This window comes from Blennius ocellaris, assembly GCF_963422515.1.
Source record: "Blennius ocellaris genome assembly, chromosome: 6".
Taxonomy (NCBI): Eukaryota; Metazoa; Chordata; class Actinopteri; order Blenniiformes; family Blenniidae; genus Blennius; species Blennius ocellaris.
Window position 1 is genome coordinate 19485944 of NC_137655.1, and position 16060 is coordinate 19502003.

Sequence of the window (16060 nt, forward strand, 5' to 3'; positions counted from 1 at the left end):
CTCAAGACGGTGGTTTTCAGAGTGTGGGGTGGGTTCCTTTCCTCCACGTGATTTTTTTCCTTTTTTTTCTTTAAAGCGAGCAGCCGATTAGCATGAGAATATGCTTTTTATTGCTTATAAAGAAGCCATCAGACTTGGATAATATCCTCTATTGTGTAAGCTGAGATGGAGCTTGATGGGAGGGCCGGGCTCATCCTCCCACACTTTGAAAACCTCTGGGTTAAAGGCTAGTATGAATGTAAATGACAGTCTTAAAGGAACATACTTTAAAACTAAAAAAAAAAAAAAAGTTTTCTTGGAAGTCTGTCCTCCTTTTGTGACTTTCTTTTTCTTCTACTGGTGGCAGTGAAATGTTTGAGACTTGGTTTTTTTTTGTATCACATCAAATCCATATGCTGACATTCTGATTCAACCATGTGAATTTACACTGCTAGCTTTTTGTTTTATACACTCTTGCTGTTAGTTTGCATTACACCAACTCTTAAAAAAAAAAGGAAGAAAAAAAATCTAAATCCATCATTGGCATAAAATGTTTATTACTGACTTTTTTTTTTTTTTTCCAAAGCCTAATGTATTGTTACTGTCCACCAAACTGTTGGTGTAAAGATCTGGAGTTAAACTGAATGTGTTCTACTTTTTTGTTTTTTTTAACTCATTAGCCAGGTTTTTCTGCACAATGGGACATATTTTCATATGTTCTTGTGAATAGATTGTAATGAGTATCACTGGGGAAAGGTGGCAATCGTTCCAACGCTAGGTATTGAATTCGCACGCGATTACAAAAGAATCTGCGCCGCGACGGCATACTGTGTGTACATCCATCACAGCTCACTGTGACTCCAACATCAACGGGAGCATGTGAACAGACATCTGAATGAGTCATTTCTATAGTCACTGTAAATCGGTCAGTCTGAGTGATTTAACTTTTTTCCCTTTCTTTTCTATTTAAAAACAATGTTGGCTTGTTTTGTAAGCGCACATTTTCACTTTCTATTTTCTGTAACATGCAATAAATTGATACAAAGGAGTTTGTTTATCTGATTTGTATCTTTCATGACGGTTGCCCAGCGTCACTTCACTTTTTTAATTCTGGGAATTAGTTTGTTTTGTCGCCATTCAAAACAGTTTTCTGCACTTCCTCTTTTCAGTTTGAGGTACAGTGCCATTTTCAAAGCACTTCACTGCTGTTTCGCGTCTTAAAGAGAAGATCAAGAAGGAAAAAAAAAAGAGAATTTTTTTGGGAGTTGGAGTCACTGGTCCGACAGGAAGCAGTGAGTGTGGTTAGCTGAGAGAGCAGTCAAGCGGAAGCTGTTTTTTTTTTTTTTGTACAGTATTTCTTCTGCATAGTTGCACAGACGAAACTGAATCCTGTCGAGGGACGAAAAGGAGAGTTAAGGAAGCCAGTCCTGCTTCTAGGCACAAATGAAGGCAAGGTGAGCGATTCTTCAGAAAGCCTGCTGAAAGGAGAGAAACATTTACATCCAGAGTCCGCTGGTTTCACGGTTCAGGCGTCTGGTCACGATGCTCGTCTGACCTCAGAAGAGATCGTTTGGACTTTGCAATGGCAGCTCAGGCCAGTGAAACGTCTGGGACTGGAAAGGAGCCGGGTGAAAGAAGGCTGTTCTGGCCGGTCTTCCTCCTGGCTCTGGCTGCTGTCACCTCATCTTCTCTTTCAGCTCTGTCCCTGCATCAACTGGTGGTTCTCAGAGCCGAGGTGGAGGGGCTGAAGTCAGAGGTGTGTCGCAGGAAAGAAGAGGGTCAAGGGGCCAGGCACAGGGGTCAGGTGAGTGGCCACTAACTGTCAAGACCGCAAAAGAAAGATTGCATCTGCGTGACACTGCGTGTGTGTGTGTGTGTTCGCGTGTGTTCATGTAGGGTGAGAATATCAGTAGCAGGAGGAGCAGCCAGGAGTACCTGCAACAAGCGGAGTCAAGACATGGCGTCGCCTCAATTAGGAGGAGGAGAATGGCGCCGGGAGCAGAGACCTTCGGTAAAACAATATGTGCACTGAGGTCTGATATGCAAAATGTCGTGACGTGTGTCTCCTCAAATCAAATTAAACCAAACGTTAGTTATATAGCACTTTTCACACAAATGTGTAGAACAAAGTGCTTCACATACTAAAAAAATAAATGTAAAACACACACATATGCATGCACATGACCGCACGAGCACACACGCACACACAGACACACACACATACACACTCCACCAACCCCAACTGCCCGTTTCAAAATATAAAAAAAACTGATGTACGAATGGTCGGGTACTGATGAGCCAGGAGAGAAAACGCCATCCTTTCGGGGGCCGGCCACATTGAGAGGAGCCACAGCCTGCAGCACTGAGGGGCCGCGCCACAACGGACCGCCCCGACCCAGCCGGTCAAGAGCCCACACCACGGTCAGTGATGTGCAGAGCTCCCAGAACGGGCCTGAACAGTCCCCAGGATGATGCCCCCCCACCCCCCCCCACCCCCCACCCCCACCCCCACGAGCAGGCCAGACATGAGGAAACACTGGGGTAAAATAAATAGGAGCTTATAACATGAATCAATAAATGAAAATATAAGACATTGAGCTTACACATTGGCTACATCAGAAAGATAAGAAAAATAAAAAGTAAGTAAAATAATCAACTCATTCAAAGTAAATGGAGCTTATAAAATGAACTGATTAATCAAATAAAATAAATTAAGCTAAAACATTGACTACATTAGAAAAAGAAAAGTTAAGTAAAATAATCAACAAATTAAAAGCTAAATATAAAAGTTTTGAGCCTGCATTTAAAAATTCCAACAATCTCTGCAGCCCTGAGGCCCCCTGGCAGGTTGTTCCACAAACCCAGTCCTGACCCAAGGAACTAATTGGATTAATTAAAATACTGAAAATACCAAAATTGAATAACACATCTTCTGGCTGTAGTTGCTCTTCTACAATAAAGAAAAGTGCATGAGTTCAGTCTAATACTCTGACAATGATAGTGATCATTTGTGTCCAAAGAAAGAGGAAGAAGCAGAGGGAACACATGTACCATATTCTGAAGCCGTCCAGATATTAAAAACTTCTGTTTGGTTGTCCCCCCCCCCCCCCACAGTTTCTCAGCCTTGCCTGCAGTTGTTGCCAAACAACAGCAGAAAAACCTTCACTAAAGGTAAGGTATTCCCGACCAAGCCTGTTATATTTTGGTGCCTTTTTTATTTCTCTTTTTACTGGTACCACATTTATATGACAAATCCATGTGTGCCCTGAGCAGCAGAGTGGAGTATGTGAGTTCCAGCCATGTAAAATGTGCCAAATATTCTCTGCTGATGCCAAACAGCTCATGTTGCTTTGGACCTTAACTTTAACTTTTTAGCTACATGGTGGATCGATGATTAAAATATGAAAAAAAAAATGGACATAACTTAATCTTTCATACAGAGGAATCCTTAGTGTAGGGAAGCACACATACCTCCCTCTTTATTCAAGGTGGTCTCCAGCCTCCTCACACACTGCTGTGGGATCATGTTCTGTAAAAAGCATTTATCACAGCTCAGACACATGGTTGTGCAACAGCACAGCCGAGCAGATCCCACACCATCCCAATGGGGTTGAGGTTAGGTACTGCTGGCAGGTCAGTCCATCTCCCTCTCCTTTAAATTCTGGAGTCGGTCTCAGATAAACCCCGCTCTACGGTCGGACATTGTCATCTTTGATTATAGCGTTCGATCCAAGACTAAACATGAATAGGATATCCACTGCTTTCAGAAATCCACCCTGATGTATCTTTTTTGAAAGGTGCCAATCAGGCACCCGATCGTTGGCGTTGGCACAGTCGATTTTCCAAACCTTCCATGAGTGTAACCCACACAACCAGACCTGCTGTTCCTCCTACAAATGCATGTTTCTGTCCAATATAGCCCTATATAAAAAGAAAATAAACAGGCACTCTAATACCATTGAATTAAAACAAACAAATATTGTACCACTCATAAAGGTCCTTATTTTTTGTTTTGAGGTATTTTTCTTTGCCATTTTACACTAATCCTACTTCTGTTTACAGTCAGTCAGTTGAGTTTAAGTTGCAAATGTTGTCTTACATGTCTGTATTAGCAATACATTGTACGTGGCATTTATTTCTAATGTGTTACATATTGGATCAGAAATCTCCTCAGACATCTACACAGGTCTGCCTTGGCAGGCTGGGCTGAAGAGGGGATCTGCCCTCGAGGCAGAAAACGACCGCATGTTGGTCAGAGAGGAGGGCTACTACTTTGTGTACAGTCAGGTCGGTGGTGTTTTGTTTTTTTCTGTTTTTTCTTCTGCCATTTCATTCTTATTCCACAGGGTGGTGCTGCAAGTCTGGTTGCAAATCTAGTTGGGAAAAGGGTGTGCTCAATTTAATCATGCAGTAGACTAAAAGACCTTCGATGAAGGTCAGATAAAGAAGTAATGCATTTGATGCATGCATTAATACATGAGGTAGCAAACGTTGTACAATCCATGCCGGTACTTTGCTTCATGTATTTACTTCACTGATCTGTATACGTATACAGGTCTACTACAGGGATGCCACGTTTGCGATGGGCCATGTGTTGACCCGGTGGAAGAGGAACGTTGTGGGAGACGAGCATTCGTTTGTGTTTCTGTTCCGCTGCATCCAGACTATGAACCCTGACAACCCTTACAACACCTGCTACACAGGAGGTGAGGCCGTGTTACTGGTCATGTTCACCCTTTTAACAACAGCTTTTAAAAAGGTCGAGCAGTTTGTCTTCCTGTACGTCCAGGTTATTAGGTGTGCGTATGCATGAGAGTGTGTGCGTGGCTCTATATTCATTACTGCGGTAGCGACCTGAATCTGTTGACACACTCACATTATGGGAATGTGTTGTAGGACAAAAGGCCCCATTAGAAAAGTCATTATTTATCTCAATTGAAGTTTCAGGTGAAGACAAGTCGTATTAATGGTTAGGTTAGGTCTATACCTACAGAGAATGCATGCAAATAAATGCCATGTGTCCAGAATGCATGAAATAAACATGTTGGTGTGCGTGCTGCTGCATGGGTTTGTGTGGTCTGACAACACTGGGCGATCAGTGTTTTGTCTGAAAGGGAAAAGAAAGAAAATGTCAAAGGAAATGCCAGGTCACAACCTGAAGTGAGCTTTAAAATCCTGCAGGTATAGTGAAGCTGGACATTGGGGACTACTTGGAGCTTCTGATCCCCAGGCCGTCAGCAAGTGTCTCCCTGGATGGAGACTCCACCTTTCTGGGTGCCATCAAACTGGGTTAAACACGTACCTCATCAGAACCAAACCAAGGGTTGCTGTGGCATCGTCTGAGGGGAGGGCGTGAGACGACACGGCTCCGGTGACCTTTTTCGTGACTTTCAGCTGTCGTGAAAGATATCGAGGAGACAGCCTTTTCTTCACCAGCTGAATAACAAGCTGTGTGAGTCAACACTCGTTGTGCCTGAGCTGACTAAAAGGGGAAAAATATAAAATCAAGATCAAATCTCCGCTGTTTGGCATTGTATGCTCATTTCTATCACACATCCAAATGTATTATTGTTTTGAAAACTGTCAGAGTGAAGTGGGGTTTTCTTTTCCGAATAAACAAACATTTCAAGGTCTTCCTGATGATATGGGAATCTTTTCTTCTGTCACCCCACCAGTCTGCATCATTATGTATATTAATTTGTGTTCTATACTGCTTTATCCAGCTTAGAGGCCCTGACTATGGGTGAAGACTGGCCCCACACAGGGACAGGATACTCACACTCACATTCACACAATTTAGAGTCATCGAGTACTGTCAAATGTATGTTTTTTTAGGCTGTGCATCCATTGGGTGAACATGCAAACTCCACACAGAGAGGGTCTCAAGTCTGGACTCTAATTTTTTATATTCTTGCTGATATAATGTGACTGCATCACTGGTGTGAAAATGCAGTTGCATTGTAGGAACAGTTCTCACACAGGAGGAACTGGTGGAGTTTGTTGTTCCTTTGCACAAGACAAGAAAGAAAGAAAGACAAAAGCAGAGAAAGAAATTGAGCTCAGGTTGAGCAGGGGGGGAGAGAAAGCAGTGCCTATTTTTAGCTTGAGGCAAAACTGTAACCAAATGATTTCTGTACTTTTAAAGATGATCAATGGATTTGTCACACCTGAAAACTCTGGAGGAAAAAGTGAAACCTTTTTATCTTGTCATTCTGCAATTTATATCATGTAAAGCTGGAGGCAAAGACAGAGTGTCTGCTTTTGGCAAAGACATTTCCAAAATCCCCATATTATTCTGTGTCTGTCTTGAAAATGCTAAGTTATCTATGGAGTTGAAAATGCTAAGTTATCTATGGAGTCAAAAATGAGGGATCATTTTTGGGGGTTTTGATTCTTTTTTTTGAGATGTTTGCATCTTTTCCCTTTGCTTAGTGGCCATGAGGCAGCATGACCTCATGTTTTGATGGTCATTTTATAAGCAACAGCCCTGAATATCACATATTCGGTCAAATATATCTGCCTCATTTTGTGTAACTGGTAATTTAATGTAACAACAGCATATACACATGCTGCTGTCAGACATATGTCTATTGATATTTAGGAAAGCTACCCATCGTATATACATTGTCAATGAATGAGAGTTGCTGCATTATTTTCTGGACTGGAACATTTATTAGGACATGTTTTGTTCAGTCCTATTGTGCAGAGATTGTCATGATTACATATTAAAGATGAAAAAGAAAAACAATACAGAGAAAAGGCATCTACCTGGTCCCCATTTTTTTCTAAAGCTCTCTCGTGCTACCCAAGAAACTACTGCCCCACGCGTTAAGAAAAACTGTTAAAATTCCTTTAATCACTACATGGAAAAACATTTAAACCTCTTCTTTAGGGAAAATGTTTTATTGCAATGTTATTATTATTATTATTGTTGTTGTTAATTATAAAAAAAAATGTTTTGCTCTGCTCTGAACTGCTCCATTCTATAACCTCCCTTGTCCTTTTGTGTTACTATGTTTCCATCACACACACACACACACACACACACACACACACACACACACACACACACACACACACACACACACACACACACACACACACACACACACACACACACACACACGCACACACACACACAAACCTTCTGTCCACTGGGGCAAAGCGTTAGACAAAGCCCAGTGGGTGGTCACTCCTTCACCAGGCATTTTGCCCTCGGAGTCACTGCTCCATTTGACAAAAGAAAAAAAAAGAAAGAAAAAGAAATCAAATGCAGCTCATCGGCAAAGAAAGTCTAAGACAGAAATCTGCCAAAGACATAAACAAAATGAAGAAAAGTGGGTGAGAGTAAAGGCAGAGCATGAAGCAGAAATGCAGAGAGGCAGTGGGGATAGTGGGGCAGACACAGGGTTGGAGGTGGGGGGGGTGGTGGGGGGGGGGGGGGGGGGGGCACAGCTATAGAAGTCAGAGACGGCCTTTGATGATCTGGTAAACAGAGCAAGCGGCCGGGCAAACAGCAATTGACTAAACGAAGGAGGGTGTAAGAGAAGCGGGGAGTGGAGCACAGACCTCTGCTATAAATGTGTCAAGCATGAGTCTCCCCCTCCCGATGAGCCAGAAATGTCTTTGTGTGGTGCCATGGTGACCGCTTGTCTGTTGGCGGAAGCTGATGTCATTGTGAAATCGGCCCTCAAAAGAGAAACCAGCGTCTGACCGGAGGATCAGGAAATGAGACCCGCTGTGTACACATGCTGGCAAAGTGTCCAGTTCACACACTCTTGGACACGTTGCAAGTACTCCAAGTTGTATTAATAGAACACCTTTGTAAAAGAAAGCTGACTTTTGAAGCATCTTTGAAAAAAAATAAATAAATCTTTCTATTTTTTTTCCCAGAAGACACTGCTGGAGTGATCACTTTTTAATGTCTGTCTGGTGACTGTAAATCTGCAGCGAGCGGTTCAGAGATAAACGTACAGAAGCCAAGCTGAGATGGTTAGCACATGTGCTGAGGAGAGATAGTGGATGTGTTGTACAAAGCATGTTGGAGGTGGAGCTCCTGGACTGGAGGGGGGGAAAACGAAGACCTCAGAGATGATTCATGATGTAGTGAGTGAGGACATGGAGATGGTTGGAGTAACAGAGGTCGCAGACTGTGGCGACCTCTGAAAAGAACAGTTTCATTGCTTCATTGGATTTCTTTTTGATGTAGCCACTGTCTTAACATATTGTTTTCGTTGAATGCAGAAAAAAAGAAGGAAACTTTATCTTCATTGAATGCTTCTCTTCAGTGACACAAATGTTCGCCCAATAACAGTAAAACATTGAAAACTGAAGACGAATTTCAATTTCAAACTGTAACTTTTACTGTCAAAATCATACTAATTAAATTGAGTTTAGGAATTGAATATTCAGGCAGCACATCAGCGGTGAGATAAAACACTGTCTACAACATCTCTGCACAGCAGGATCATTTTTCGAACTGTGATGACAGAGAAGAGCGCAATTGACGCTGCATGTTGCCTCAAGAAAGTATGCAGCATCCAAACCCTCAACAAGGAACTCGAGTGAACAGTTGTACTGATCTCAGTGTAGTGATGGAACGTCCTCACGAGGTCATGTGACCCGAAACTTCACCATCACCGAATAGAGTTACCCTCTGTTTCATTTGTGGAAAGGAAAGTGGGTCCTCACATCTTCTGTAACGCTTTATCTAATGAAAGCTGGGGGGGGTGTAGAAGTAATCCCAGCACACGTAAAAGTACATCCGAGACAGGTCACAGACACACACACACACACACACACACACACACACACACACACACACACACACACACACACACACACACACACACACACACACACACACACACACACACACACACACACACGCTTTAGAGACAACAACTACCTTCAAGTGCATGTTTTAGGATGGTGGGAGCAAACTAGTGCTCACATGATGAAACCTCTGGAAATAAAAAAAAAAAAAAAGGCCACTATGAACAAGAGATCACCACAACATGAGTGGTGATAACCACTTCGATGCTGATGCCATTCATCTACCAAGTGTATGTCCAAAATGTTTACTTTTGATCTTAAAATATGAAGACAAATGTTTTTCTTTGCGTCCATCATCATTCCATGCATTCCACAAAGTGCCAGACTGGAGATTTCTGAGGAACAAAATTGAAATATTTGAGGGAGATATAAGGTTCAGCTGAAATCTCTCATTGGCTACTACACAGCATGTCTGTGTCCTTATCTGCACTCTGTCCTCGCTCCACCCTCAGGAAAGCTCTGAAAGACGACGAGAGCTAAGTGTGATTCCTGAATGCTGATTATCAAACGGGAGCGTACTATGTTTCTGTAACAAACACACCTCCCTGCTGACACGCTGCACCAGCACACAGATAAGTGAGTGCACATTCTGTCCATGAGCAGACCGTCTCTGTCGCAGGCCTATCCCAAATGATCTGAAGCGCTCATCTTTTCTCATCGCATGTCAATATACAGCACGGTTGTTCCATGTACATACTTGTGTAGTATTTGGGGATTACTTCGATCTGGTGCAGTCGGCCCAAAGTAATCAGGCTGATCCACAGCCTTGCAGCCGAACTGGCAGCCATACTGCCTGGATTTCACGTTTAAGTGAGGATTTGGTTTATGAACAAACTGGATTGTGCCATCGGTTACTCTGAATTCTAAACACCACGTCACGTTTTTTTTTTTTCTTAATCGATTCATCCCAGTAAGACACTAATTGTTTTTGATCTGAAAAACGTGACTGACCCTGGCGGGATAAGAGGTTTATTTGTTTTTAATGGTGCTACCATTTGATGAGGTTTAGCATTTCCCTGCTACTTAAGATCTGTTGGAACATGAGCTGATCTATAATTCATGCGGTTCTGCCTTTGACGAGAATGAAACCACGATGAAACCACAGACGCGCAAGAAAAAGTATGAACACATTTTAAAGTCTGCTCGGATCTTCTTTGTTGAATCTTTTTTTTTTTTTTTTTTTTTAAGGAATTTTGTCCTCAACAGAACAGAGGGAAAACAAGTGGATGGTGCAAGTGAGAGAAAGGGGAATGCCTCCCTCACCCTCCTGACTCTCCCCTTTAAGATGGGACACAAAAAGACTCACAGACCACAAATAGTTACACACATGCACACACACACACACACACACACACACACACACAAAACGCACACACACAAGTGTGACGAACATGTAACCCTCCAACAGAAATGCTCTCAAAGCCTGACCAAGCTTCTACACATTTTGTACATGCTGCAATCTGGATTTGACTCGTGTTGTTTTCATTTTGAAGGTCAGATACGTACGTTTTTCACCTCCAACCTAAAATTGTGCATTTCAAGATGGAAGACTGTTTACTCAAGGAGGGACATCTTCAGATTTCTTGATGGTTGCCCATAAACTAACCATTAAAACTGAACCAATGTTCGAAAAAAGAATGATACAATTTTGTCAGTTAGCATAGATTAATTCACCAAAAGTCGTAAAACGAATACTGACTTCATAGAGTACTCAGTCTGAACTACAAGTGAACTATACCTATTCCTCGTACAAAGCATAACAGGAAAAAAAAAGACTACTCATCTCCCTCTGTGTCTGTCTGCATGAGCCAACCAGTCTTTGTCATGCTGATGAGGAATCGCACAGACAGGGAGGAATGAAGCAACTAAGGTATGGTTAGGAAAGAAGAGAGGTGGATGGAAGAGGGTGAATATGCAACACACTGGGTGGTGTTGTCTTCTTTTTCAGCACAGCTGCATCTGCACTGCTTTTATGTCCTGTTTTCACTGTGGCTTCACTTTCTCTCCATTGTCTGAGGGTGTGTTCCTCCTCCTTTACTACACAGCATCACAATGCGTGCGCGCGCGCGCACACACACACACACACACACACACACACACACACACACACACACACACACACACACACACGCACACAAAACAAGGACAGTGTACCGTGTCACTCCTTGCCACCATCTGCTTACAGGCTTGTGATAAGCACTTGTAATTAGAGATTTAAACTCCTGTCTCACTCATTTTCTGTTGCTGCCTCTCTCACTCACCCACCAGTAAACCCCTAAATCTCTCTCTCTCTCTCTCTCTCTCTCTCTCTCTCTCTCTCTCTCTCTCTCTCTCTCTCTCTCTCTCTCCCTCCCACTTTCAACTACTCCTCTTTATTCACTCAAACTGGCACACTCTCACCCCCCCCCCCTCTCCCTCCCTCTCTCCCTTTAACTCTCTCTCACTTCTTGTCTCTGGTGGGATGTCAGTGGAGGATTTGAGCCTATTGGAGTAGATGTTGAGGGAGATGGGAGTTGATTCCTCTCTGCCTTTCTCCCTTTGAGTGTTTCAGTTTTTTGCTACAGAGACCAGACCATCTCTGGATTTCATTTCCCACTATAGCTGGAAGGAAAGTACCAAGAAGTCTGAGGGGCTTGCTACAGTGAGGTATGGTGATGCTTGTTTCCTGGTTTTCTCTGTGTGTAAATATTGTATGTAGAAGTTTTTCTGTGTTTGTTGGTCACATAAGAACTGGATAGGAAGATTTATCTGAAAATTACAATGAATAATTGAGCACTTGAGTTTGTCCCCACACCATTCCACAAAGAGGTGATTGTCTTTCTGTTGTTCTTGGAGTTTGAACGTTTTTGCAAGTTTATGTTCTTGAGTGGTCTTGTCTTTGTTCTGCCGTTTTTACTGCTCTTTGTTTCTATTCATAACATCATTTATGAATGCAGTTGTTTGCGTTGCGATCTTCCATGTGTTTTGAATGGCAGCAAAGAGAATGGGGGAAAACAGGTTGGTTCACTTGTTCAACACACACACACACACACACACACACACACACACACACACACACACACACACACACACACACACACACACACACACACACACACACACACACACACACCGCTTTGGGGTGCGCAGAGTCACTTGGGAATCGTTCTACTTTCAGAGGACCTCAGGCAACATTCACCTGAACATCTTTTGTTTTTGTGATGTGCAAAATATGAGTCTATATGTGACTGTCTAGACTAAATTAAAACAGTTAGGGGGGAAAAAAAGCCAACAAACAGTAAAAAGTAATGTTACCGTAAGACAGAGAGTGAAGACAGACCAATAAAAAATATTTCAAGGTCTTCTTATTGCGACTGGACATCACAGACTGACATACCTCTGCTGTGTTTCCCTAAAAAAAAATCTCTGCTTTTGTTTCACAGGAGCTCACAGATGGGCTCATTCAGGCAGACTGCACACACACCACTGTGCATGTGTGTGTGGGTTTGTGTGTGCGTGCGTGTGAGACTGGCTGCCTGTGCGTTGAACTTGAGTTTAAACCCTTGGGATGATATGATTTACAGTTGTGACTATTGAAGCTGGTGTAAAACACTTAGTAGAAAAAAAAAATCAATGATGAGGTGTGAGAAGCTGTTTAAGTCACAGCCTTCCTTTTAATAAGGTTTGTATGTGTGTGTGCTTCATCCATCTGTCTTCAGCCAGATTGGAGGCCATGGTGTCAGGCAGGGTTGGATGAAGGTATCATTCTCTTTTTAAAATCAAATAATAAAACAGCTTTAGGAAAACAATTTTTTCGATATCAGGATGTCCAGTCTTTCATTCTTGGGCGGTGGCATAGAGTGTAGGGAGCTGGCTTGAATTCCACAACATGTAAGCAATGCAGGTCGTTGATCAAAACCCCAAAGTTCTGTGAAAAAGCCAAAAAGCTTTAAAGAAACAGAAACACTTTTTTTTTATTATTATTATTATTGTATGCTGGAGAGATCTGCATGTAAAGTTAACAAGAGGCTGACTCCTGATATATGTAATCTATGGCCATGTGTCAGAATGCTCAGTCCTCTTTTCTGTGGTCAGCTGTTGAGCCACATGGTTCGACTTAGTCATCAACCTCCCTCATAATTACGGGTTGATTGATGAGACAGAGGGACAATCACAAAGACCAGGACAGTGCAAAGGCTTTTCCTAGCAAGAGATGCCGTCTGATGGATCTTCTGCTGTCAAGATTCCAGAGGTATTGAAGGAGTTTACAGTTTTCCCACTGTTTCACTTGTGTTAAGCAGCTCCAGTCGACCGCGGTACAACGCTGCTGCCCTGTGGCTTTGGCAAGATTTACATGACACTTTTTGTGCATGATTAAGGAGAGGAACACTTTTCTGCAGAGGATCTTGAGGGAGTGCTAAGTGATTGTGAAAGTCAAAGCTGCAGTAAATCATGGAGCGGTAATGCTGCCGCCTCATTCACTGCAGATTTCTATGTGGAATCTGATCAGCAAGCTTTAACTGGAGAAGTTGGGGGGAAAAAAAAAAAAGGTTCATATTTAAAAACCCAAATTTATTTGAACCCTTGGTGAGTCCATCCGCTGATCTATTCTTAGTTGGGACTGGATGTTTACCATACTCAGTGGATTTTCTATGCAGCTCCTGTGACAGACAAGCGACCTATACAACCCTTCAGGAATAAAGCCCACCTACACACAGACACGAGGAGATAGATGCAATGTATGCGCCTGACGTCAGACGGGAGACAGCTGACTGGGCAGACAAAAGAGGGGGTGAAGCGGGATTAAGGGGGTTACCCGCTCATCTGGGGACGCCATAGTCTCATCTCACCCTTAAATCTGATTAGCACAAACTGTAATCCACACCAATGTGTGCTATTTTCAATCGGTGATCTTTTGACTTTAGGCAGATGTCTGTGTTGTTGGGTTTTTTTTTGCTGAATTATTAGGAAGAAATGCAAATTTAAAAAGTAGTCAAGCGCAGCATATTTAAGCGGATTATTTCTCATTGACTGACCAAATTAGTTAGTTTATTGACTGGCATCATCAAGATTGATGAGCCGAGAGAAATTCATTATGACAACAATTCAATTCACCATTGCATTAATTAAAAGCATATTTAAGACCTTTAATCCCCTAATCTGAAGAGGTTCTCATAAAATTGATATTCACATGTATTCATTCAGACATTTGGTAAATATTGTTGCCACAAGCTTTCAGCCAAATGAAAAATAAATCTGCTATCCACTCATCTTTCTACTCTTCACATTTGACTTTTTGTGGTTATTTCAGTCCAAAGTCAATCCAGAATCAACTCACATCTTCTTTGTGCCAATTCATGTGAGCAGCGGAAACAGATTGTTTGTCAAATAGAAATATGAAGGACATCTTACAATATTTCTACCCTAAATCATATATTAAATTGTTTTTTGTGCTTTTGACCCCTCCATAAGGCACTCACTAAAGGTCTTGGAATTTGGAAGTTTCTACCCTTGGATAATAGGGAAAGTTATTTTAAGGCCAAATATCACATATTTATTCACATGTTTCACATGAAATGTTTGTAAATGGCATAAATACAAATCAGGATTATTATGACAAGTTTAGACAAAAGTTAAAAAAAAGTTCTACAATATAATATAACAGAGTAAGTTTTTCAAAAATAACAAAATCACATGTTTTTTTTATTAAGACTATCTGAAAATGGAACATTTTGTTTTTCACAATTATGGTTTACATTGCATTTAATCAACTCGTGTGTGATTTATTCATATTTGCCAATTAAAAGCATCAAAGTGCAAAGGAGGAGACACTTTTCCAAAGAAATGATCAAAACACGACTGTATTTGTTATCATGAGAAGTTTAAAACAAAGTTATTTGTTATTCTATAACCTTCTATTTATTGAATGAAGGACGTGATTCCCGGAGTATTCAAAGGCATGGCATTAAGGTTTCTTTTGCTTTTTGTTGACATAGTTTCTTAGGTGTTGTCATGAGCTGAAAGTTGATCTTGGAAATCTTGGACTATTCTTATGAGTGAGGCCCGCGGGACTGGACAGTTGGTTTCCTCAAACAGCAGCTCAAGCTAATGACAGGTGGTGGGAAACACTGCTGGCAGCAGCAACAACATGTTATTTGGGAGTGGAACACTTCCAGCAGGCTAAGATTAAATCCAAAACCTTTGGTCTGAGATTTCCCCTGATCTGATGAAAATATTGCCATCAAAGCCAGCTGCACGGATTCAATACCAAACAGGTGGAGCAGCTGACATGGAGGTTGAACAAAGATCTATATGATAGTTGGCACTGTCACGGGAGAGAGGGGCTATTCCCCTTGTGACCTCATTCTTCTATAGAAGACTTCCTCATGTTAATGCAGGCGTGCTGCCGCTGGCATGTGACAAGCGGCCTTGCTGACTTTGTTTCCCTTCCAAGGCTATCACTGGACACTGTGTTAGGAGGAAACATCATGTCAGGGTCAGTGTCTGGGCCTGCCAGGACTTGTTTTTACTACATTTGTACGTACACGGCAGAAACATGGTGAAATAACCACCCACAGAGTTGATATGACTCAGAATGGTCTCAAATAGGCCTGTGGGAGTTATACTGCCCTACTTGGTGTGTGTGTGTGTGTGTGTGTGTGTGTGTGTGTGTGTGTGTGTGTGTGTGTGTGTGTGTGTGTGTGTGTGTGTGTGTGTGTGTGTGTGTGTGTGTGTGTGTGTGTGTGTGTGTGTGTTCTTCAGCAGTTTTAGGTTAATAAATGTTTTTAGGACAAATTGTAAGGTTAATGCATTTGGGTTAGACAATGTATTTCTGAGATAGGAAATCTGATAACATACTCAAGGAATTGTTGCCTTCATAGGGACAAGAAGCTGCCAAAGAAAAGCAGTGTTTTGAGGTTTGAGATATTGAATTGAGATTACAATCTTGTTTCCAATATATGACCATTTGTTTGGTAAAAACTAGTGTTTTGACTTTTTTTTTGCAGATGACATAATCCTGAAATATCAAAACTACATATTCGACATGGTGTAAATGGTCAATTGGATGTGTAATTCTCTCCAAACAGGTTTCTAATTGTAAATAAACAAAAATAATGGATGAAATGAATGTAAGTCAATGGAATGTGTGTGAGTGTGAGAGAGGGAGAGAGAGAGAGAGAGAGAGAGCAAGTACTGCAAAGAGACTGCAAAGAGAATGAGCACCTTGTCAGTACACACACTTGAAAGATATGAGGGTAATTTAGCA

The 16060-nt window shown here is 41.9% G+C and overlaps 1 protein-coding gene across 1 annotated transcript; it reads left to right on the forward strand.

Annotated features, from left to right (window-relative positions):
* Nucleotides 1-1422: 1422 nt before the first annotated feature.
* Nucleotides 1423-5508, forward strand: tnfsf13b (TNF superfamily member 13b; the record flags this gene model as incomplete). Its single annotated transcript, XM_080498543.1, has 7 exons — nucleotides 1423-1433; nucleotides 1540-1783; nucleotides 1876-1990; nucleotides 3094-3150; nucleotides 4142-4266; nucleotides 4535-4685; nucleotides 5161-5508. The coding sequence occupies 7 exons, from the start codon at nucleotides 1423-1425 to the stop codon at nucleotides 5271-5273; spliced, it is 816 nt and encodes a 271-aa protein (XP_080354669.1). The 3' UTR covers nucleotides 5274-5508.
* Nucleotides 5509-16060: the final 10552 nt, after the last annotated feature.